The sequence below is a fragment of the Pelodiscus sinensis genome, chromosome 3 (assembly GCF_049634645.1).
Source record: "Pelodiscus sinensis isolate JC-2024 chromosome 3, ASM4963464v1, whole genome shotgun sequence".
NCBI lineage: Eukaryota > Metazoa > Chordata > Testudines > Trionychidae > Pelodiscus > Pelodiscus sinensis.
The window spans coordinates 83237577-83262564 of record NC_134713.1 but is presented as its reverse complement, the minus strand read 5'-3'; the positions used below and the strand labels follow the sequence as shown (position 1 = coordinate 83262564).

Genomic DNA, 24988 nt, shown 5'->3' with positions numbered 1-24988 from the left:
GATAAAAGTTCTCCTGCTTTGAAGCTTTCACTTAGTGGATGTCACCAACTCAAAGAGTAGAAGCCCCAGAAGAAATGAACACATGGCTTCAAGGTCTGTAGACTGATCCATATTTCAAAGAGCTTCCAAATTAGGTTTCAACTTAGTACTTCCTCCTTTTGACTCATCTAGGGTTACCAGGCGGCTTAAAAAAAAATACCGGACTCACTTGACCTCAGATGGGGGGTGGACCACCCGGCAGGAAGCAGAGGGGAGGGAGCAGGGGCAGAGGGGATACCTGGGGGATATCGGGGTTGGGGAGGAGGGCTGGCCGGCAGGAAGCAGGGATGGCTGAGGGGTGGGTGTCGGGGGCAGTGGGGCTGGCCTGGGGATATCGGGGTGGGGGACCGGCCGGTTGGGAGCTGGGCTGGCCAGAGAGGAAGCAGGGGGATATAATCGGCTGGCAGGTAGCGGGACTGACCAGGGTGCACGCAGATCCCAGGGTGCTGTCCATCACTTGTACAGTCCCGTCGAAGCAAGAGCAAGTCCGGCTCCGGGGATTCCCTGTTGCCCGTCCCCTCATGTAATTGCGTATTTCCTGGCTGGTAGACACACTCACGCAGCGTGAGCATGTCTCCGAGCCAGGCAGTACACAACTACGTACTGATATGCCTAGTAATAATTATATGTACCTAATTAGAAAATACCGTATCTTTCATATGTCCAGTATTTTCTCAATTTGTTTCCCGGACCGTCCGGTTCAAATACCCTCAAATACCAGACTGTCCAGTTCAAAACCGGACACCTGGCAACCCTAGAATCATAAGAGCCAGACCTCTATCAGATAGCAAAGATCTGGCCTTAATGCAATACAATTCACCCTGTATTTATTGTTTCAGAAGGGTAGCCGTGTTACTTTAAAATCAACTTTTTAAGAAACAGCAAGTAGTCTGGTGGCATCTTAGAGACAAACATATATGTATATTACCATGAGCTTTCATGGGCAAAACCCACTTTGTCAGATGAGATGATCCTGAGGCAATTTTAAAATCATTACGATTAGAGTTTTCGATATCTCCAGCACTCCAAAAAAATCTGTTTAAAAGAATCTTTTTCCTTTTTACCTTAAGCCATTAATTAACACCTATGTCAATTTTGTTTGAAATGTAATCATGCAAATATCCTTGGTGCACACACCATCTATGCAGCCTGCTTTCCCCTCCTCCAACACAGACAGACAGACAGAGTCTAACTCTTCCATCTGGACGGCAGCAAGCGAGTTAGGACACCCCAAACAAACGCTTCCACCGCCCCCCCCCACTTCCACGTCACTGCACAGATACAGCATGCACCTCCCACCTCTTTCTCCTTCTTACCTCTGTGCAATTTGCTCCTAAAATCCTGCTTCTCAGATTTGCAGGCACCAGCAACCTAGCTGGGACTCAAGATTGGACACAGCAAAACTCAAACGCTAAACCAGTCTGCCCCCACTCTGTGTTCCCTCTAGGTTTTGTCTTGTGCGCCAATACTGAGGTCAAGTGCACTTGCTCAGATGTCTGCCACCCAAGGTATCAACAAAGTATGTGTGTACAGGCAGTCCCCGGGTTACATGGATCCGACTTACATCGGATCCCTACTTACAAACGGGGTGAGGCAACCCCACACTAGCTGCTTCCCCCCAGCAGACCAAGGAGACGCGAAGCTAGCACCCCTCCTCCCCCCCAGCAGACCAGGGAGACGCAGAGCGGCTTTTCTCAGCAGACACCTCAGCTTGAGAATAAAGGACTGAGGGAAGTGAGGTGTGGGAGAAGAAAACTGAGCTCTGGAGAAATGTTTGGCTAGACTTTCCCCTACAATATGTACCAGTTCTGACTTACATACAAATTCAACTTAAGAACAAACCTACAGTCCCTATCTTGTACGTAATCCGGGGACTGCCTGTATATATATATATATATATATATATATATATATATATACAGAGAGAGAGAGAGAGAGAGAGAGAGAGAGATGTAAAACTAAAATGAGGGATAACAGACAAGGCATAAAACAAAAGTGTCAATTTTCTTGACAAAGCAAAGAAAATATTTTATTATTATTATTGATACATGAAATGAAATATTTGTTACAATTTATGCTTGAAATTAAATATTTATGTCTCTTGGTTTGAGACACTTAAAAAAATTCAGCATCTTTATATCCTCAAAAGTGTATATATGGTCTTTTTTCTTGTGACTTGTGTCAAAACAAACTGTTTCATTTTATGCATCACAACAAATAAATAATTTATTTTCTTTATTTTGAAGACCACTAATCATAGTTACTGGAATGAGACCCATAGACACTAGTAGATACTGGCAAGCTAGATGATGGGGCAGTTACTTGCTGCTGGTTACCATGATGAACATTTTCTCTTCTGCCTTTACAATTCTTTCAGTGCTCATATACAGTGTCAATTGAGAGATATAGTGTTGCTGAAGCCACACCATGGGCTGTGCGTTCATCTGTAATTGACTTCAAAACTACATGTTTCCATAGCAATGATACCTATCCACATGCTCATCTAGAATTTGTATCTCGGTTTTTTAATCTGGGATTCACATTTATTCCCCAATATATATGTGAAGTATGGGCCAATCAAGGAATTATTTGGCCTAACAAAAACTTGAATTTAACTTTGACTAATTTACTCCCTTGTAAATCCAAATTATTGCAGTATAATGGAGTCAATTTGGTGCTGAGTGGTTGGAGACACCCTGTTACATTCCAGCTTAGCTTTCCCTTCGATATTTTTATATCCACTGCCTCTTTTTGTCCCCCTGCCATTTTTTCCCTTCTTCCCCCATGCCCTCCTTTCTCCCCTATTTATTTTATTTCTGGACGTCCAACGCTCTGGTCATCTGAAGAAGTGGGCTGTGCCCACATAAGCTCATGATACCATCTTCATGTTCTGTTAGTCTTTAAAGTACTACCAGACTATTTCTTGTTTTTCTAGTTTAGTTCTTTTTTGCCATTCAAATAGATTTTGTGTCATGGGCCATGGCTGATCTCAATTATGTAAAATGCTTCCTCGAGGCCTTTCCCATGTAAAATACTTTCCAGAGATGCCTCAGGGCCATATACCTTTCCTAGGAGAGGAGTGTATGGGGCGTGAGTTGGGGGAGGAGGGGAGCTGAAGTGTGATTTTTCACATTCACACTGCCAGTGGCCTGAGCTTGCCACTCCCATGATGGATTCTTCACATTTGCTTCCTTAAAATAAAATTAGCAGAATTTTAAAATACTGTGAAGAGAAAATTTATTTTTTTGGTGCTAAATGCCCTCAGGAATAGGAGATGCTTTGCAGTTTTGGGAGCAGTGGCCGGTGTGGCTGGGAAGGTACTGGGCATAGAGATTTGTGGTGATGTCTTGGGATTTCTGGGCATAAGGGATTTATGGGCATAAGGTGCTGGGTGATACTGGACAGGGAGGCGGCATGGTAAGCACACTGGCAACTTAGGGCAGGAGCTGGTATTATTTTAATAATTTTCCTGTTCTTTAATTCAGACGTGTCCAGGGAATTTGCGTCATATTGCCATGTTTCACATTTCTAGAACTATCTGTTTTGAAATCTTCCCCTAGAAGTTTATCTTGAGTTCAAAGGTTGAAAGAGATTAAAAGAAAAAACAACCAAATAGATCCATGAAACTTCAAACAGGTTACACATCAGCTATAACTACTCTCCTTTTACAGGAGTGATTCACCATCTTCTTTATTCAAGTGGAAGGAAGGAGCCTGAGCGTGTGTCTCGGAGCAGCTGAAACTAAGCAGACAAGGTAAATATTCTTTATTGTGTAATAGATTACTAAAACATCTTCATGAGTAAATCTGTGAGTGAAATAAATATCCTTCAGGGTTCTGCAGTGGAGTGTATGCAGTGTAAATATTTTCCATCACAGTTCTGTAGCAAGAAACTGAGATGCATGGGAATCTGATCCTGAAATGCTTTGTGTGGTTATCTAATACAGAAATCACAACAACATCGTGCATTGTATTAATGCCATCACTTGGTTTATTGTATCAGCATAGTGATGAAGCTTTTAATAGATCACTGCTATTTTCTGCTGTGACAGTAGAAGTGGATGGAATAGTTAAGGCAGACACAGGTTTGTGCACAAGAGTAGCTGTGACATCTGGCTGGTTGGATGCCATTCTACACAGCAGTGCTGGCATTTGAGCAGTGCAGAAAGGTTGTAACTCTTGTGCGCCTGTGTATGGGTGACTGCCCTAGACCAGCCATTTTGCAGGGACCCTCAAGCTGGAAACTTCCCTGGAGCTTCCAGTGCAGCCTGAGGTGCAGAATGAAGTTAAAAGAATAATTGAAGTTGACAACACTATTGCAAATAGTAAAATAAAATACAATTGGCCAGGAAGCTGATTGCATTGGGAAAACAGGAGGGAGAAGAATCTTCACAATGACAGCAGCCCTGCTGCGTGGCAGCATCTCAGCGTGTGTCATTTCAGAGGCCGACTGCAGACTCCTTCCTGTAGCCCCCTCTACTTCCCATTTCCTGCCTTTTAGAATCCCTGTCTGTCCCACACAGACGAGCTTCTCCTTAAGTAGCTGCCTTGAGCCACCTGGTCCCACTTGGCTCCTGCAGGGCAGTGTGGGGAGCTCGCCCCATCGCAGTGACAATAATGTTACTCTGCAGACAGCTAAGAGTGTTGCTAGAAAGAACTTGGAGGCAGAGCCAGCACCAGGCGTGAGCAAATCAAGCAATTGCTTAGGGCATTGAACCGCTTCCTGGCTTGGAGTCAGGGGCTGGCAGACAGGGTGGCAGCCAGACTCTTGGCAGGTAGCATCTGGACACCAAACTGTGGGAAGCCAGGAGACTGGAGGTCACGTGGCTGGTAGATGGGAGCCAGTAGGGCAGGAGCTGGGCTCTCCTCAGGGATCCGGGAGCAGAGGGAGAGGGGAACTGAGGGGCTGGGCAGCAGCTGTTTTCCCAGAAGGGAGGCAGAAGCCTGGGCAATAGCCTGGCAGTGAGCTGGTAGCCATGGCAACAACCTGGCTCATTGTGGGGAGCCAGGTGGCAGCTAGAGCCCTACACTGGCCCAGGGTGACAGCCAAAGCTGTGAGATGGGCGCTGGATCTTCAGCAAGGAGCCTGGCAGCCTTTCTCCTCAACCTCACAGCCCCAGCACCAAAGCCATGGCACAGGGCTCCTCCCACACTGCATGGCAACAAGGTCCATTGACACAAGCCCTACAGCTCCCAGGGAGGTAAAGTTACGAGCTCCCTGCTTTACAGCTACGAAACCCATAAAACAAAGTGGCCTAGAACAGTTTGTGCACTCAGCATGGACGCTATCTTTCAAAAAAGCAGATCGCTTTTTTCATTGCACTTTGTCTTTGTGTACACTCTCTTTTGGAAGAAGATTTTTAAGTTCGCTTCTGGAAAAGCTTCTTCCGAAAGAAGTCTGCAGTCTAGACATAGCATGGAAGTGAGAGGAAAACAGAAATAAGATGGTGTAAACAAAATTCCAGATAAACAATGATTCATTATTCCAGTTGTATTTAAGGAGTAAGTCATAGCTCAAAGAAAGCATTCAACTTTGTAGGGAGTTCCTTGGATAGCTCTGACTTTAAGAGCCCATTTATGTGCATTCTGAGAAGTTACACAATTCATTAAGGCAGTAGTGATGCCTAACAATATCAGATGCTTCTTACAAGCAAATGATTAAAAGACAATGCATTTCACAGAAGTTTTAGTTGCAAGAGATATTTAATTTTCATGCCAGGTGCTAAAAAGGCAATTTATATCCTATTGTTCAATTTGCTAACGGGATCTGGTTTTCTATATTGGATACAAATTTTTGTCCTGAAAGATAGATAATACCAAAGTAAAAACGATATAAAACTGTGTTTCCTAATCTGCAGATTCTTGACATGAGTGAAACTGAACAAACAATGGAGCCATCAAATAAATATATGTTCAAACATAAAGGATATTATTTTCCACAAGACACTACCACAGCTGAATACATAGATTCACTGGAGGATTTTGAAATCAGAGACAATGATGTATGTGTGGTTACTTTTCCAAAATCAGGTGAGATTGATTGCTTCTTTCTCTGTAGGAAACTCATTTCTGACTTTTGTCTGAATCCTTCATTGGGCTCTGCTCCTTTGTGATCACCATTATGATCTATGTTTGGTGGTAGCAGTGTAAAATCTTTTAACTGCCACCAATTTATTAGAGACATTGTCTCAGTTCATCCCCATGATTAAGCAGTGGCAGAAGTTTAACACTTCAGAGATAATCTGCAAAGTGTATTAGAACTTGGCTAATATTGTCAAAAGCTATTTACAACATTGTATTATAATGAAGCATGTCTATTCATTTTTTGTAATAGACTACTATTTTTATTCACCTTAGTGCAACCATTTATGTCATCAATATTTTGGGAACACTAAGCTGATGGAAAGGGAGGATGGTGTGACTGCTTATACTAATTAATTTGCGTATAAACACATTCCTCCACTGAGACAGCTGTTTTGATTTGAAATTAAACAATCTCCCAACCATTCAAATTTGAACCCTATCTTGTCATACAATATTCAAGATGAACTACCATATCCGTGTACTCAGATTATCCAATTTTTGTTCTCAGATATGACAGTGATATATTTTCTTAAAGCACGAATAATACCAATTCTAGTCTTTGCGGATTGAGAACTATTTACAGCTTTAGATTTGTAATAAAAGAGAACAAACTCCTTTGAGAGAAGCTTAGGAAGATGGATTCTGTATCCCATTGTACACAGAACATTGTACAGTAATATGAAACACCACCACACAAGGTGCTTTCAGATACTATCAGTAAATCCACTGATTATTCTGTAATAGCCAGTCATGCTGTTATCCTTCTAAGAAGCACACAGGAAATTTTGAGGGGAAAAGGCAATACAGTATGTTTATTGAATATACAACTTTAAAAATCAGTATATGCCTTTATCATACACAAAGACACACACACACAGAAAGAGAGAGAGAGAGAGAGGTCATAGAGATGGCTTTAGAGTTACCAGTCTGTTGCAGCTTGAATCAATCTAATGGCCAGGGATATTGAGCATGAGTGGGGATCTGTTGGTTGCGATCCGAAGTTGTAGAGGATAAAGCCAAAGAACCATGGCAATACTCCCTACACACATAGCTATACGTTCCAATTCAAGTCTATGGCTTGTGCATTGTCATTTAGCAATTATTAATCCTTAAGTGGTGTTTATCCCAAGGTTGCTTCTGTCATTGTCCTTCATCAGCACTTTGAATGGGTGTCACTGGGAGTCTGCAATCTGGTTATGCCTTTATATATTATTTTGCCTTTGAGTGTATGGCTGTGATTAACAACAGGGTTGGGGAACCTCAGGCCCAGGGGCTGCATTCATCCGCTAGCATGCCTGGATCTAGTCTCTGAGGTTCAGGGTCCCCCCCCCCCAAGCATTAGGGAGCCTATTCTAGCACTCCAGCCCCCACCCCCACCCCTGCATGCCCACCATAGGACTGGAGCACACAAAATCTGCTGGGGTGGTCCCCCCTTAGGCTCTGGTATGGAAGAGGAAATTGGGGAGTGTCTTTCTCTTTCTCAGTCAGAGGCCACATCAGCGAGGGTTTTTTTTTTTCATTTGTGTATGACCCCTGATTGATTTTTGTGTGGGTCAGCAGCTCCCTATCCAAAAAAGTTTCTCAATCTCTGCTTTGCAATCATCAATCTGTCTCTCTTCAATCATACTCAGTTAACTCATCAGTGTGTCCTGAAAGCCTCACTGGCAGTTCTGAGTCTTTCTCTCCCTTTTTCACCATCTGGGTCAGGTATTCCTCACTCCTTACCAATTGCTATGCATGTATTCTGCACTTACACCCATAAGCCACTAAACTCATGAAAGAGCAAAAGCCTATTTCTTCATTAGAGACAGGCCACTGTTGTAAAGTCCAAAGAATAAAGAATAAAACATTTTACCTTGAATAATAGTGACGTTAATACATCAGTGATTTCTCTGGACTTTTTCTACCATAACATTGTGGAAGACACCGACAGATCCCTGGATGCATATTTTTTAAAAGTTAATTAGGAAGGGTGGCTGACAGGGTAAAACACAGGAAACACAATGATACTATCACCACTAAACTGAACTTAATATTATAATTCTACTACAGGATTTTTCATTATTTCTTATTCTACATAAGTGGCCTTAATACATCCAAGCTACACTGTTGCATCATTTAGGCAATATTGGAGGGAGAAAAAAAATATCTAATAATTTATCTTTCAATGGGGAACCTGAATACCCTAGGTAAAAGATATTTGAGGAGGGGAAAGACCCTATTTGGATACAGAATTGCTAACCTAGTGAGGAGGGCTTTAAACTAGGTTCGATGGGGACAGGTGAGCAAAGCCCACAGGTAAGTGAAGAACATGGAGACCTGGGAGATGGTTTGGAAATGGGAGGGAGCATGGGCTACAATGGCAGAGAGAAAGGAGGGCCAGGGTAAAACTGGGAGGCAAGGTCAAATCAGGATCTTAGATGCCTATATACAAATGCAAGAAGTGTGGGAAATAAGCAGGAAGAACTGGAAGTACTAATAAATAAGTACAATTAAGAAACTGTTGGCATCACAGAAACTTGGTGGGATAATACACATGTTTGGAATGTTTGTACGGAAGGGTACAGCTTGCTCAGGAAGGATAGACAGGGAAAAAAGGGAGGCGATGTTGCCTTATACATTAAAAATGAACAAACTAGGAGTGAGGTGGAGATGGACATAGGATACGGAAGTGTTGAGAGTCTCTGGGTTAGGCTAAAAGGGATTACAAACAAAGCTGTTGTCATGCTAGGAGTCTACTACAGGACACCTACCCAGGTGGAAGAAGTGGATGAGGCTTTTTTTAAACAACTAACAAAATCATCCAAAGCCCAAGATTTGGTGGTGATGGGGGACTTCAACTATCTTGATATAGGTTGGGAAAATAACACTGCAGGGCACAGACTATCCAATAAGTTCTTGGACTGCTTTGGAGACAACTTTTTATTTCAGAAGGTTGAAAAAGTTACCGAGGGGGAAGCTGTTTCATATTTGATCCTAACAAATAGGGAGGAACTGGTTGAGAATTTGAAAGTGGAAGGCAGCTTGGGTGAAAGTGATCATGAAATCATAGAGTTCACTATTCTAAGGAAGGGTAGAAGGGAGAACAACAAAATAGAGACAATGGATTTCAGGAAGGCGGATGTTGATAAGCTCAGAGAGCTGATAGGTAAGGTCCCATGGGAATCGAGACTGAGGGGAAAAACAACTGAGGAGAGTTGGCACTTTTTCAAAGGGACATTGTTAAGGTCCCAAAAGCAAGCTATTCCACTGTGTCAGAAAGATAGAAAATATGGCAAAAGACCGCCTTGGCTTAACCACAAGATCTTGCATGATCTAAAAATAAAAAAGGAGTCCTATAAAAAATGGAAAGTAGGACAAATTACAAAGGATGCATATAGGTAAACAGCACAGGAATGCAGGGGCAAGATTAGAAAGGCAAAGGCACAGAATGAGCTTAAACTAGCTACGGGAACAAAGGAAAACAAGAAGATTTTTTATAAATACATTAGAAGCAAGAGGACCAAGGACAGGGTAGGCCCACTGGTCAGTGAGGAGGGAGAAACAGTAACAGGAAACTTGGAAATGGCAGAGATGCTCAATGACTTCTTTGTTTTGGTCTTCACCGAGAAGTCGGTAGGAATGCCTAACATAGTGAATGCTAGTGGGAAGGGGGTAGTTTTAGAAGGTAAAATAAAAAAAGAACAAGTCAAAAATCACCTAGAAAAGTTAGATGCCTGCAAGTCACCAGGGCTTGATGAAATGCATCCTAGAGTACTCAAGGAGCTGATAGAGCAGGTATCTGAGCCTCTAGCTATCATCTTTGGAAAATCATGGGAAACAGGAGAGATTCCAAAAGACTGGAAAAGGGCAAATATAGGGCCCATTTATAAAAAGGGAAATAAAAACAACCCAGGAAACTACAGACCAGTTAGTTTAATTTCTGTGCCAGGGAAGATAATGGAGCAAGTAATTAAGGAAATAATCTGTAATCACTTGGAAAGTGGCAAGGTGATAGGGAACAGCCAGCATGGATTTGTAAAGAACAAATCATATCAAACCAATCTGATAGCTTTCTCTCATAGGATAACGAGTCTTGTGGATAAGGGAGAAGTGGTGGATGTGGTATACCTAGACTTTAGTAAGGTGTGTGATATGGTCGTGCATGATATTCTTATCAATAAACTAGGTAAATACAACTTAGATGGGGCTACTATAAGGTAGGTGCATAACTGGCTGGATAACCGTACTCAGAGAGTAATTATTAATGGTTCACAATCCTGCTGCAAAGGCATAACAAGTGGGGTTCCGCAGGGGTCTGTTTTGGGACCGGCTCTCTTCAATATTTTCATCAACAATTTAGATATTGGTATAGAAAGTATGCTTATTAAGTTTGCAGATTATACCAAGCTGGGAGGGGTTGCGACTAATCTGGAGGATAGGGTCATAATTCAAAATGGCCTGGACAAATTGGAGAAATGATCTGAGGTAAACAGGATGAAGTTTAATAAAGACAAATGCAAAGTGCTCCACTTAGGAATGAACAATCAGTTTCATGCATACAGAATGGGAAGCAACTGTCTGGGAAGGAGTACGGCAGAAAGGGATCTAGGGGTTATAGTGGACCACAAGTTGAATATGAGTCAGCAGTGTGACGCTGTTGCAAAGAAAACAAACATGATTCTGGGATGCATTAACAGGTGTGTTGTGAGGAAGACACAAGAAGTCATTCTTTTGCTCTACTGTGCGCTGGTTAGGCCTCAGTTGGAGTATTGTGTCTAGTTCTGGGCACTGCATTTCAAGAAAGATGTGGAGAAATTGGAGAAGGTCCAGAGAAGAGCAACGAGAATGATTAAAGGTCTAGAGAACATGACCTATGAGGGAAGACTGAAGAAATTGAGTTTGTTTAGGGTACGTCTAGACTACATGCCTCTGTCGCCAGAGGCATGTAAATTAGGCTACCAGACATAGGAAAATGAAGCGGCGATTTAAATAATCACCGCTTCATTTAAATTTACATGGCTGCCGCGCTGAGCAGACAAACAGCTGATGCCCAGGAGGCATACCTGGGTGGTCGACAAATACCTTTGATGTCGACACCCCCGCGTCCAGATTATCGCGCTGAGCCATGTAAATTTAAATGAAGCGGCGATTATTTAAATCGCCGCTTCATTTCCCTATGTCTGGTAGCCTAATCTACATGCCTCTGGCGACAGAGGCATGTGGTCTAGACGTACCCTTAGTTTAGAAAAGAGAAGATTGATGGGGGACATGATAGAAGTTTTCAGATATTTAAAAGGGTGTCATAATGAGGAGGGAGAAAACTTGTTCATCTTGGCCTCTGAGGATAGATCAAGAAGCAATGGGCTTAAACTGCAACAAGGGAGGTTTAGGTTGGACATTAGGAAAAAGTTCCTAACTGTCAGGGTAGTCAGACACTGGAATAAATTGCCCAGGGATTTTGTAGAATCTCCATCTCTGAAGGTATTTAAGAGTATGTTAGATAAATGTCTATCAGGGATGGTCTAGACAGTATTTGTTCCTGCCATGAGGGCAGGGGACTGGACTCCCTTCCAGGCCTAGTATTCTATGATTCTATGATTTGTCTCCTGCAATCCATGTCCAGACTCTAACAGAGGCCATGGGCACCATTCCTTACCCCCCTGGCTAATAGTCTTTTAGGGACCTAACCTCTAAGAATTTATCTAGCTCTTTTTAAAACTCTGTTATAGTCCTAGCCTTCACAGTCTCCTTTGGCAAGGAGTTTCACATGTTGACTGTGCGCTGTGTAAAGAAAAACTTCCTCTAGTTTGTATATTATGGGAACAAGTAAATCACTTTTCTTTATTCACCCTCTCCACACCTCTCATAATTTTATAGAACTCCATCGTATCCCCTCTCAGTCTCCTTTATTCTAACCTGAAAAGTTCCAGTCTCTCTAGCTTCTCCACATTTGGGACCTGTTTCAAACTGCTCATTATTTTAGTTGCCCTTTTCTGAACCTTTTTTAATGAGGTAAGGAGACCACATCTGTATGCAGTATTCAAGATGTGTGTGTACCATAGTTTTATATAGCGGCAGTCAGATATTCTTTGTCTTATTTTCAATCCCTTTTTAATAATTCCTAACATCGTATTTGCTTTTTTGACTGCCACTGCACACTGTGTGAATGTTTTCAGATAACTATTCACGATAACTCCAAGATCTCTTTCCTGATTAGTTGTCACTAAATTAGCCCCCATCATATTGTATGTATAGTTGGGGTAATATTTTCCAATGTGCATTACTTTACACTTATCCACCTTAAATTTCATTTGCCATTTTGTTACCCAATCACTGAATTTGGTGAGATCTTTTTGAAGTTCTTCACAGTCTGCTTTCGTCTTGAGTATCTTGATCAGTTTAGTATTGTCCGCAAACTTTGTCACCTCACTGCTTACCCCTTTCTCTAGATCATTTATGAAAAGGTTGAATAGGATTGGTCCTAGGACTGATCCTTGGGGAACACCACTAGTTACCCCTCTCCATTCTGAAAATCTACCATTTATTCCTACCCTTTTTTTGCTGTCTTTTAAGCAGTTCTAAGTCCATGAAAGGATCTTCCCTCTTATCCTATGACAACCTAATTTACACAAGAGGCTTTGGTGAGGGACCTTGTCAAAGCCTTTCTGGAAATCTACTGGATCCCCCTTGTCCGCAAGTTTGTAAACCCCTTCAGAGAACTCTAAGGGTATATCTACACTACCACCCTAGTTCGAACTAGGGTGGTTAATGTAGTCATATGAACTTGCAAATGAAGCCCGGGATTTGAATTTCCTGGGCTTCATTTGCATGTTGCCGGGCGCCACCATTTTTAAATGTCCGCTAGTGCGGACTCCGTGCCCGCAGCTACACGCGGCACGAATTAGATAGTTCGGATTAGGCTTCCTATTCCGAACTAGCTGTACACCTCATTCCACAGAAGCCTAATCCGAACTATCTAGTTCGTGCCGCGTGTAGCCGCAGGCACGGAGTCCGCACTAGCGGACATTTAAAAATGGCGGTGCCCGGCAACATGCAAATGAAGCCCGGGAAATTCAAATCCCGGGCTTCATTTGCAAGTTCGTATGACTACATTAACCACCCTAGTTCGAACTAGGGTAGTAGTGTAGACATACCCTAATAGATTAGAAAGACATGATTTCCCTTTACAGGAACCATGTTGACTTTTGCCCAACAAATTATGTTCTTTTACATGTCTGACAATGTTATGCTTTATTATTGTTTCAACTAATTTGCCCAGTACTGACGTTAGACTTACCATTCTGTAACTGCCAGGGTCTCCTCTAGGGCCCTTTTTAAATATTAGCGTTATGTTAGTTATCTTCCAGTCCTTGGGTACAGAAGCTGATTCAAAGGATAGGTTACAAACCACAGTTAATAGTCCCGCAATTTCACATTTGAGTTCTTTCAGAACCCTTGGTTGAATGCCATCTGGACCCGGTGATTTGTTACTGTTACATTTTTCTGTTTGTTACAATACCTCCTTTAATAACACTTCAATCCGGAACAGTTCCTCAGATTCATCACCCACAAAGGATGGTGCAGGTTTAGGAATCTCCCGAACATCCCAGCTGTGAAGACTGAAATAAAGAAATCATTTAGTCTCTCCACAATGGCTTTATCGTCCTTGATTACTCCTTTTGTATCTCGATCGTCCACGGGCCCCACTGGTTTTTTAGCAGACTTCCTGCTTCTAATGTTCTTAAAAAACATTTTGCTATTACTTTTTGAGTTTTTGGCATGCTGTTCCTCAAAATCTTTTTTTTTTTGCTTTTCTTGTTACATTCTGACACTTAATTTGGCTGTGTTATGTTCCTTTCTATTTACCTCACTAGGATTGGACTTCCACTTTTTAAAAGATGCCCTTTTTCTCTCACTACTTCTTTTACATGGTTGTTAAGCCCTGGTGGCTATTTTTATGGAATCTTACTATGTTTTATAATTTGGGGTATACATTTAAATTAGGACTATATCATAGTGTCCCTTTCATACAAACTTTGTATTTCATGTATAATGCAAAATGTGACAATGTTTGGATGAGATCGTGACCATGGAAGATTATTACATGATATTAAAACAAACTTAGCATCAAAGCTCTTTTAAATAAGGGTATTTCTTTTCCCAGGAACTGTGTGGAGTCAGAATATTTTGAGCCTGATTTATCATGAAGGCCATCGGGATGGAACAGAAAATATAAATCTAATACACAGAGTTCCATGGCTGGAGTATAACTTACGTAATGTTGATTATGTCAATCGTCCATCACCTCGGCTCTTTGCTACTCACCTGCCTTACAATTTAGTTCCAAGAGATCTCAGGAACAGGAGAGGAAAGGTAGGTGAAAATATTATCCAGGAAAAGTTCTGGCTTTCAGCAGTAAATCAGCCTGAATTCTCAGAGCCAGACTGTCTGCCTTTCCCACAACAACCTTTGCAGAAGTATATCTCCCGTGAATACGGATGGGGTTCATGTTCCTCCAAAGGCCTATTCTATGTCCTAAAGCCTGCCAAGGGAGAAGGGGGAAACAAAGTTCAATCTAGACCTCAGGACGTCAGTGCCCAATTTCCATGGATATCCCATTTGTATTAGAACTGCTGTGCTTGGTGTCTGGGCCAGGAAACAGAGTTCCTTCTGCATAATGATAGATTACCTGAAAAGAGCAATATTGATGGGTATGATCTTTATAGTCTGCTTCTTATATGTAAATTGCAGTGTTCTTGTTGTGGTGGTGTTTGTAGCTATGTAAGTGTCAGCTCTGCTCTTAACCATATTTTATGTCTCCTGCATCTTGAAATATCATGAGACTCCTTGCCAATGAACAGGAGCTCTCCTGGGCCAGATGCAGGTCAAGAGGAAGGCTACCCCGGAGACAGGATTTCACACTGAGCTTTTTCCCACTGAAGGTGCGCAGTGCCACTCTGCCATAAGGCAGAGGAAGAGGGAGAATTGCCTCATGAGAGCAATGCCAATCTCTTAAGTTTCCATCTACATATTCCATGACAGGGGCTGCAGTGCACCCACTTCTCCGTGAGAGACCCTCTTTGCAGCTTCTTTATCTCAGTTGCAGAAACATTCCAGTAAGGGGAACAGATGCTCAGAACAAGAACCCTATTCTGCATGAGCTCCATCAGTGAACCTCTCAATCCCAAAAGGTATGTCTACACTAGCCCCCTAGTTCGAACTAGGGGGCTAGTGTAGACATACCCATAGGTACCTTCCTCCTGAATTGCTTTATTGCTCAATCCCTGACTCCCAAGCAGAAAGACTACAGTAAAAATCAGTGGAACAACATCTCTTATGATGCACAAAGCACAGTTTTAACTATAGACATAGGAAAATCTTGCTTATGTGTATTTGGTAAAATATTGTTGGAAAAAATAGTCAAGGTGGGCAGCAAAGCATTTTAGCATGACTTATTAAACATGATAGACATTGCAATTGTCTGCAAATAGCTCTATCCACAATTTTATGAAAAAGGGGCAAATTCATGCTTACTGGGATTCTAGTCTGAGGATACTTTTTTCACTGAAATAATGTATCAAACACAATACACATCTGTTATTCACTTGATAGTGGTTGTTTATAAAAAGGAAAACAAAAGCTAATCCATTTATTAAAAAGTTACCATTCTTTTAAGGTAGTACACCTGTAACTGTAGCCCATGTTATTATTAGTGATTATTTAATGTTACATCTTCCATGATTTTTAAATATTTTTGTTGCCTTCCTGCTCTGCAAAAGACCCACACAAACAATTAAAACAGTTGAAGAACCACTTCTAAGAAAACTTACTGCTGTGCTTACAAAAGTGATGAATCCCAATGAGGCCAATGGTACTATCAGCTACAGACAGCTGCACATGGGCAGGAGAGGATTTGGAATTAAAGAAGTGCAGTAGTGACCCTGACTGTGCAGAAAGTGCTGGCAAGGCACATAAGAATCATTTATTTAAAAGCAGGTTAAACTATAGTATCAAGAACGTTTTTTAATCCTCCTCATACGCAGAGATTTTAAGGGTTCTTTGCAGAAATAGCAATAGTATTAAACCTACAGATTTTTAGGTTTATCGTGTCCATGTAATACGTCTGAGATTGTCACTGTTTTTACCTTGCAGGTTATTTATGTTGCCAGAAACCCTAAGGATGTCGTGGTTTCCTATTTTCATTTTTCCAACCTTGTTGTCAGTCTTGAGAAAGTACCAGATTTTAACAGTTTTCTGGAAAAGTTTTTAGCCGGGAAAGGTAAGGCATCATTTCTTGGTAAAGAGCAATGACCTCATCACTGACCACAGTCTATATAAGCTAACTGTTGGCATAAATTACATAGAAGGTGGAGCTTTTCAAAATCCTGGTGTCCACTCACAGCTGGGGGTCAAAGGCTTCAAGTAATGCACTAACACCCACGGTTCACAATAGAGGTTTTATGTAAAAAGAATTGCAGGGAAGCTGCACGGTCATGTGCACCGCATCAATGACATCTTATCAGTATGCATACACTGTACGTCTGGAATCATCCCATGAGGTTTTACCTGTCCCCTATGGCTGAGTGAGCAGGCGGATGCAGTGTGCACTAGACCCCTCAGGGGTTTCTTCCCCACCCTTATTGGGATGGTGGACAGCCTCTATCCCTTTGTCCACACACCAGCATGAAACTAGCCATAAGATTCGGACCTTTGCATTCCATATCCAGGCAATCCTGCTTTTGTGTCCTAGCTGCCTACAGTGCCAGCAAACTATCATGCTGGGTCTACTGGGTGTTCATCAGGGTTCCTCCTTCCTGTCCAGGCCTTTCCATGGAACAGATTCCTCTGGCTTCCCCCCAAGTCATTGTCTTCATAGGGTCAGCCCCCTCTGTCTGGGGGGCATATATTTCTTGGTCAGCTTCTCTGCATTGACCGTTGGGGGTGGTGGCATCTGACCCAGACTCAGATATTCTTGGAGAGGCCCCATAACAATTATTCTAGGATGAGTGTGTCCATTATTTCTCCCACCGATCACATCTTGGGCCTCATCCAGTGGCTCATCCAAGGCTTTCGGTGAATGTCCAGGGCTGCCTTAGGGCCCAAGTTGCCCTCTTCCATCGTCCTATAGGCAACTGGTGCCTGAAGGGAGAGAGATTCAGGGAGGGCTACTATGAGGAAGAGGCAAGGGGTATGAGTGAGCATTTAGCAAACAAAATTTTGTCAGGATCATAGGGGCAGTGCACCTCCTGGGTGCTACTATGAGTTACCTTTGTCTGGCACTGTGGTCCTACTCAAATGTACCAAGGAAGGCAACTGGATTATCTTCTGCCCCCATTTTTCAGAGTCAATAACCAGCAGTTGAAGCTTGACTATTTTATACTGGAAATAAGGCAAAACTATTAACTGAGAGCATAATTAACTACTGGAAAAATTTACCAAGTCTTGTGTTGGATTCTTCATCATTGGCAATGTTTAAATCAAGGTTGGATGTTATTCTTAAAGATGAATTTAGGAATTAGTTGGGAGAAATTCGATGGCCTGCATTGCACAGGAAGTCAGGCTAGATGATCACAAAGGTCCCTACTGGCCACATGTTCAGAGATTGTTGGATTCTATCAATTTGGTTCTGGGTTTGGGGTCATTCATCTACAAAAGCAATTAAAATATGGTTGTGACTGCCGCGGTGTGCGATCACCCTCTCCCGCCCCGGGAGAGGGGTTCGGCGGACCCCGTCGCTGGCCTCCGGCCCGTTGGTCCTGGAGTCTAGTTCAATTTAATGCCTTTGGGTGCGATCACCCCACTCAGCCGAGTCCGGGGGATCTGCGAGCCCTGAGGTTGCCCGTCCCTTTAAGCGGGGTTCTTCCCCGCGGTCTCTGCCGGTGGCTCCAGCTCGTTGGCGCTGGTGCGCCCTGCAGCTCCCGACGATGGCAGGATGGGAGGGGGACCCGGGCCCACCGTCTCCACCAGGTCCCAGCCCGGGGCCCTAAGCGCAGGGGTCAACTAGCTCTCTGTGCGGCGGACATGGGATTCCTTCCCGAAACGCGTCCACCCACGGACGCCAAAAGGGCCCTGCCCCGGGCTGCTTCCTCCCCACTGCGAACCCGTCGGCCTCCCCATGGGGTCCCCGTAGCCTACCGTGGCTCGGTTGCTCAATGAGGGCATAGTCCGTCCTTCGCCGTGGGATCCGGCCTCGTCAGCGAACAGCCGCCGAGGATGTCTTCGACCCCTCGCCTCAGGGGGTCCTCACTGGGAATCCGAGTCCCCCGGGGTGGCGTCTCCCCGAGCCCAGCCCCAAACCCTGCGGGAGCCGGCCACCAAGGACGTACCCCCCCCCCCCGCGCTGCTGGCAGGCCTGTTTTAAATGGCTCACCGGAGAGGACGTCACGCCAGCGCGCCGCCTTTCCTGCGTCAGTGTGCACGCTCCTGCCCTGCCCGGCTCATTGGCCTCTGTGCCTCCCCCGGCGGACACGCGCCGGGAGCCAGACAGACCGCTGCTCTATTTCCCAGCTGCGGGGGAAGCTCCCGCGGCTGGCATCTGCCGCGTGCCGGCTTCCCGCAGCCAGGCACCGCGGCCGTAAGTGCTGCCTCCCCCAGCCCCCCTTGGTGTTCCTCCATGCGGGCCGTCTCTGGCCCGTCACAATGTTCTATAAGTAATTAATCCGAACATAAACATTGAAATATGTTGTGCCAGGTGAGAACACAATTCTGTGGTGCCAGTGGGTTCTAGAGGTAAAAGTATAACCTTTATTAGTCAACATGTAACTGTCTGTCTGTCTTAAGAAAAAAAAAATCTGGTGTCATATACCGAGATTAGAAGATTGATGTGGCATGATCTGTATCTCATGTTTAATATGAAAGTAAACTAGGAAAAGGTTATGAATAAGAACATACCTGGAATAATATTTCAAGGGCCCAAATATCCCCCCAGCAGGAGAAGGGGAAAAAATCTGAAATAAGGACCTATGCTCCCTCGATTCTACATGGTCAGGTCTGCTGATGAGCATTCTGGGATGCAAACATGCCAATAATTGAATGGCTTTTCTCTTTGAGATCATTAACTTTTATTTCTATATTCTCCTTCCCAAGCGTCTCCTGGCTCATGGTTAGATCACATCGGAGGCTGGTTCACTCACAGGGATGACTTCAACATTCTCTTCCTTACCTTTGAGGAGATGAAGAACGTGAGACCAGTCGATCACTTTATAGCTCAGATAAACAGTAAACTAATGCCTCCCTTGTTCCCTGTTTTTACCACCCTTACTTATGCTGAGTTGTGCTTTAGTCTGTGAGACGTTTCATTGATTTCACAGAGGAAGGTACATTGATCTCAGTGATTTCAGTGAGTGTCATTGTAAAAGTATGTGCAAAGGGGGAAGAATCAGAGTAATTGGGTAAGATGCTTAATTCAGTTTGACATTCAATAGCATGTAAATGCCTAGTTCACTATATCATAACAGATCTCACCTACTTCCAATTTGTAATGGTTTGCCTTGCTATTCCTCTGTCAGATTTTCATGCTACTTTACACACTGATAGGGTATGTCTACACTATGGGATGAGGTTAAATTAAGATACACAACTTCATCTATTATAATTGCATGATTGAAGATGAAGTACCTTAACTCAGCTTTTGGTGCTGCCCACACCTCAGAAACCTAAGGGATAATACTCTCCTTTTGACTTCCCTTATTCCTCATGGAAGTACGGCTACTGGCATGGATTGGAGTGCCCCTTTCAGTTTAAATTAATGGGTCTTCATTAGACCCCCCTAATTCTAACACTGGAAGGTCAACAGTAGCAGTTCGATCTTCTCTGTAGTCTAGATATGCCCATAGTGAATGAAAATCTTACTTATGAAATTATGTAGTAAAGTTGAAGGTCCCAACGAAGAAGTCACCTTTATTCTTCAGTGCTCTAACCCTATGCTTCATTTTACACCATTTGTTTAAGGATCCCATTAGCCTTTGCTCAGTCTCTTTATTTAGTTTTTTTATTTCTTAAAGCTAGGAAACTCACTTTAAAATAATGTTCATTTCAGGATCTCAGAGGCGCCGTGCTGAAAATCTGCAAATTCTTAGGAAAGCAGCTAACAGGAAAGGAACTGGACACAGTCGTGGAAATGGCTTCATTTGATAACATGAAAAGGGATGCCAGAGCAAATTATGAAAACATGCCAGAAAGTGTCCTGGAACGAGGCAAAGGACATTTCCTTCGCAAAGGTAACACAGCGGCTGCGAAGTCTAATCAATATTTATTCTTCCTAATCCTGGTTAGGTCATGTTGAGGCTATCAACCAAGGACTTCCAAACACAACTTTCTGTGCTTGGGAAATAACTGGATTTAGGGAATTACTACTGTTATTTCCAAAGAGTTTGATTAGAAAGAGCTGGACAAAAACTGGTGAAAGGGTTCAATGATAAAACTATCAGTATTTCAACAAATGAAAATTGTCAATAAGCTCTTTTAGGGTATGTCTACACTACAGTGTTAATTCGAGTTAACTTTATTCAAAATAGTTTATTCGAATTAAAATAATTCGAATTAACACATCTACACAGGTAAGGCAGCGGCAGCCAAGTCTAATCAATATATAATCTTCCTAATCCTGGTTAGGTCGTGTTGAGGCTATCAAACGAGGAGGTTTAGGATGGAGAGGCGGGAGGGGGAGAAGGGAGTGGGAGGAGGAGCGGGAACTGGGGAGGCAAGAGGCGCAGGAGCATCACGAGACAGCACGCTCTGCACCAGGGTGTGCAGATGGGCAGAGATGGCACAACCCTGAGCAAGCAGCTCCCGCTGGAACTCCTGTTCTTCCTGCGCCTGCTGCTCTGTGATGCGGGTCTGGTCTCACAGGTCCGCCAGCTGCTGCTCGTGGTACCCCTGCAGTGTTGTGGTGTTCCTGCGGAGCCCTTGGGTGTGGGAGAATGTCCCATGTGGGGTGGTGCGCCCTGCACGTGCAGGTGGTGCGGCTGTGGAGAAAGAAGAGAAGTGGTCAGTTCTCCCTGGGGACACAGTGGGTGAAGCCCAGCCCCCGCTCTGTGAGGAAAGGATGACCGTGTCCTGCACCGTCAGAACCATTGTGCTTGCCCAGAGGTCATGTTCGGAATGTCCAGCTATCCCTGGGATTGGGAGGTGCCCTGAGACTGCACCCATGTCCCTGTGCTGTGTATAGTTTGACTGAGGTGGGGGGAGATGCCACCTGCCTCTGTGTAGAGGGGGTGTGTGAAGGGAGGGTGTCCTGCTGTGTCCTGCCCCAGGGTCCGGACCGTGTCAGGTTTCTTCACAGACACCTGTGCCTATCAGGCCACAGCCCCTGGGTGTCACTCAGCTGGAGCCACCTTCCTAAGGGTGGCACGGCATGTGCCCTCACGTGCACAGGTTGCTGCGTGATGTATGGTAGGCAAGGGCCACGTGCGGGGTCTCTGTTCTCCCTCCCCTGAGTAGGGGATGGTGATGACACTTACTTTGTGTGGCCTCCCCGGATGACCCTGCTGACTCCGGTGCTGGGACAGTTTGGGGGTCCTGCCAGCGTGGCACCCTCAGCGATATCCCTTCTGCCGCACACTGGTCAGGCCCTCCAGTCCAGGATCACTGTCCCCCGTGGTGGTGTGGGCTGTCCCGCCCCCCAGGATGCGTTCTAGGGTGGGGAAGTAGGGGCAGGTGTCAGCCCCTGCTGCGGCACCGCCCCTGGTGATCCTGGTGTATGCCTGCCGCAGCTTCTTCACTTTGAGGCGCACCTGCTCCTGCATGCACCTGTGGCCCTTTCTGGCCATGGTGGTCACGTAGACGGCCGCATTCCTCTGCCTAGTGAGGAGATCATGGACATTGGGGGCCTCCCCCCAAACCTCAAGGAGGTCCATGATCTCTGCACTGGTCCATGAGGGCGCGCACCATCCATGGCTCCTGGCTTGCCCCTGGGTCCAGGGGGACTGGGTGCAGGATGGCTGGCTGCTACTGGCTGCTATTGTGCGGCCAGTGGGTGAAGGGCTGAGGCTGCTGGCAAACCTGGCTCTGGCAGGTGCCCAGTGGCCAGACTCTACCCCTTAAGGGTCCTGGGGCTGGGGCAGAGGGAGAGGAGTTTTCTTGATTGTGCCCAGAGTGGCTACCAGGGGAAATTGGGAAGGGTTGGAGGTCAGCTAATTCAAATTAAGTGTCTACACAGCACTTAATTGGGAATAGCTATTTTGAAGTTGGCCTAACTCCTCAGAGAATGAGGTTTACAAAGTTCAAATTCAGTGCTCTGATCTTTCAAATTAAATTTGAAATAGCGGTTTGCATGTATAGACGCTATTAAAGTTAATTCAAAATAACGGCTGTTATTCAAGTTAACTTTGTAGTGTAGACATACCCTTAGAAGGTAAAATTCATTTTATGCTACCTGTAAAAGGAAAGGTCTTCTTCAAGAAATTAATAATACGTGAACATTAAAAGAAAACGGAAAGCAGTTCTGTGTAGTGCTTCTGTGAAACTTCACAAATGGGGGTTGTGATGGACTGGGCCTGGTCTGGGCACAGCTGAGGATATCCGCTCAGGGCGAATTGCTCAAATTCGGGGCTCCTTACAGCCCCCAGACTGGAGACCTTTCCAAACAGGCCACAAATCAGTCCCAGAGCGCTTTAGCTGCCTGCCTGAAGCCTCACGAGCAAAACCCCTCCGACACCCTAGCAATATCCATGCCCCAGATGGCCCTGGGCCTCTCACACAGGTGAGGGGTCTAGAACCCAATCTCACCTCCCCCGAACAAGTTCTGTCCAGTTCCAAGAAACCAGCCACAGATCCCAGGTCAATTTACCTTCTGGACCTTACCCACAAATCACGCTGAGCCAATCCTTTAGCATCTAACAGCTAAAGGTTTATTGCTACAATAAAGAAAACCAGGAGAGTAAGGTTTTTAAAGGATAATACATTACATGCATCGAATCTCCCAGTTCTCGATGCAGGCTCTAGCAGAGATGTTATAGCTGCTGGATTAAAAGTCCTTGTTGAACATCCTAGGTTAGGATGGGTCCACAGGTCTTTCCGGCTCTTCGATCCCTACACTGATGCCTCTGGGATGAAGTGCTGAGCTGAGTACAAGATGGAGATGGCCATGTGGCAAATTTATACCTCCTTCCTGGTTTCTTCCAGGCTGGCTAGAGAGCCACAAGGCCAGTGGCCAGGTGTGTCTTTGGCCTTCATAGGCCCATTGTTCCCTGGTGCTTCGCTCATTAGCATGTCCATAGGCAAACATTCCTAGCCCATTAGTAAAGCCCATACAGAGAGACTTCAGTCCCCATACAAAGTACAGATCCCTAACTCCACACACAGACATTATACAGATATATAAAGAGCAGATACAGAATCAGAAGAAAGTAAGCTTTTGTTTGACCCCTTACATGGCCCCCTTTGTATTACTTTTGAAGTGAAGACCCCCCCATAGGTGCAGCAGTGACCTGGCTGCTCCCCTCATAATCCAATAATGTGACAGAGATATAGGAACTGATTTGTCTCTGCTGTTTCTAAGAATAGTTTAGAGCATGGAATTAACCACATAGATAAGATCTAAGGGTGTGTTTGCACAACACCCTGAACTCAAAATAAAACTGCATGTCTTATTTTGAATCTATGTTGAAACAGCTTACAGTATTTAGAAATTGTTCTTCTAATATTTGCAGTGACATAAATCAGTACAAGGAGATAAGAACTGAGCTATATAAAACTACCGGTATATAAAGCAGATTGAGTGAAAGTATCTAGAAAGAGCAGGTCAGAGAGGAGATGTATGCTCCAGTGGAAAAAACATCCGAGGGGGGGGGGGGGGAGTGGTTTACTGTATTTGTCCAGCCCTCCAGGTTTGGAAATATACCTCCAAAGAGCTAGGGAGCTAAGTTCTGGGGGGTTGAGAGAGGAAGGGCCTGTCTGGGGAGAAAAGGAATTGAACCCAACCAGAAGCAGTCACAGCTTCTTACCTGCACAAGTGATATTGAGATTATAATAAAATCCGCAAGTGGCCTCTAATCCCCAATTCTCCGTCTGTGTCTCCTGCCCCAGGGACCATTGGAGACTGGAAGAACACAATGACTGTGGCGCAGAGTGAAAGGTTTGACAGCGTTTTTAAGGGAAAAATGAAAGAGCTGCCTTTCCAGTTCATCTGGGATATTCATGAAGATCTCTAGTGTGGGCTCCAGTTGGAGACAGGTGACAGTACACCACAGGGAATGAAAATATCTCTGTCACGGGTGTTCAGAAAAATCCATTGTGCTGTGCAATTAAAGATTTGAAATCTGCAAAATTTTGTACCTCTCATATGTGTTTGCACATTATGGTGAAAACCCAGTTCTAAGGAAAGGTGCCCTGTTCTGTCCCAACTGTCCTGCAAACCTCAGCACCTGATCTGCCCTGAGGCTGTGTTTGACAGCCTGGATACCAACAGCCTGCAGACAGACATGAAGGGTAAGTCTAGACTACATGGCTCTGTCGCTAGAGCCATGTGGATTAGTTTACTATACATACCCAAATGAAGCGGCGATTTAAATAATCGCTGCTTCATTTACTTTAAAATGGCTGCCGCGCTGAGCTGTTTGTCAGCTAGGCGCACTAGTCTGGACGCTCCGCAGTCGACATCAAAGGCATTTGTTGACTTTCCCGGTAAACCTCATCCCACGAGGCATAACGGGGCGGTCGACAAATGCCTTTGATGTCGACCGTGGAGCATCCGGACTAGCATGCTGAGCCGACAAACAGCTGATCGGCTTGGCTCAGCTCCGCGCAGCAGCCATTTTAATTTAAATGAAGCGGTGATTATTTAAATCGCCGCTTCATTTGAGTATGTCTAGTAAACTAATCTACATGGCTCTGGCGACAGAGCCATGTAGTCTAGACATACCCGAAGTGTCCCGAGTGTCTGT

General features: G+C 44.4%; 1 protein-coding gene across 2 annotated transcripts; it reads left to right on the top strand.

The window, feature by feature from the left end:
* Nucleotides 1-3635: 3635 nt before the first annotated feature.
* Nucleotides 3636-24372, top strand: LOC102448088 (amine sulfotransferase-like). Of its 2 annotated transcripts, none has more exons than XR_012902646.1 (7): nucleotides 3636-3793; nucleotides 5897-6068; nucleotides 14269-14477; nucleotides 16257-16383; nucleotides 19191-19322; nucleotides 20143-20323; nucleotides 24132-24372. XR_012902646.1 is itself a non-coding variant. In XM_006123235.4 (7 exons), exons 2-7 carry the CDS (start codon nucleotides 5906-5908, stop codon nucleotides 24254-24256), a joined length of 900 nt encoding a protein of 299 aa, XP_006123297.1. In that variant the 5' UTR covers nucleotides 3636-3793; nucleotides 5897-5905; the 3' UTR covers nucleotides 24257-24372. The 2 variants fall into 2 exon arrangements, 1 of the variants encoding a protein (XP_006123297.1); XM_006123235.4 differs by having other exon boundaries at nucleotides 19191-19285.
* Nucleotides 24373-24988: the final 616 nt, after the last annotated feature.

Coding starts and splice junctions, on each gene's coding strand:
- LOC102448088 (XM_006123235.4), top strand. CDS start 5,906: ATGAGTGAAACTGAACAAACAATGGAGCCATCAAATAAATATATGTTC. Junction 14,478..16,256: donor TCAGGAACAGGAGAGGAAAG/GTAGGTGAAAAT, acceptor TTTACCTTGCAG/GTTATTTATGTTGCCAGAAA. Junction 19,286..20,142: donor CCTTTGAGGAGATGAAGAAC/GTGAGACCAGTC, acceptor TGTTCATTTCAG/GATCTCAGAGGCGCCGTGCT.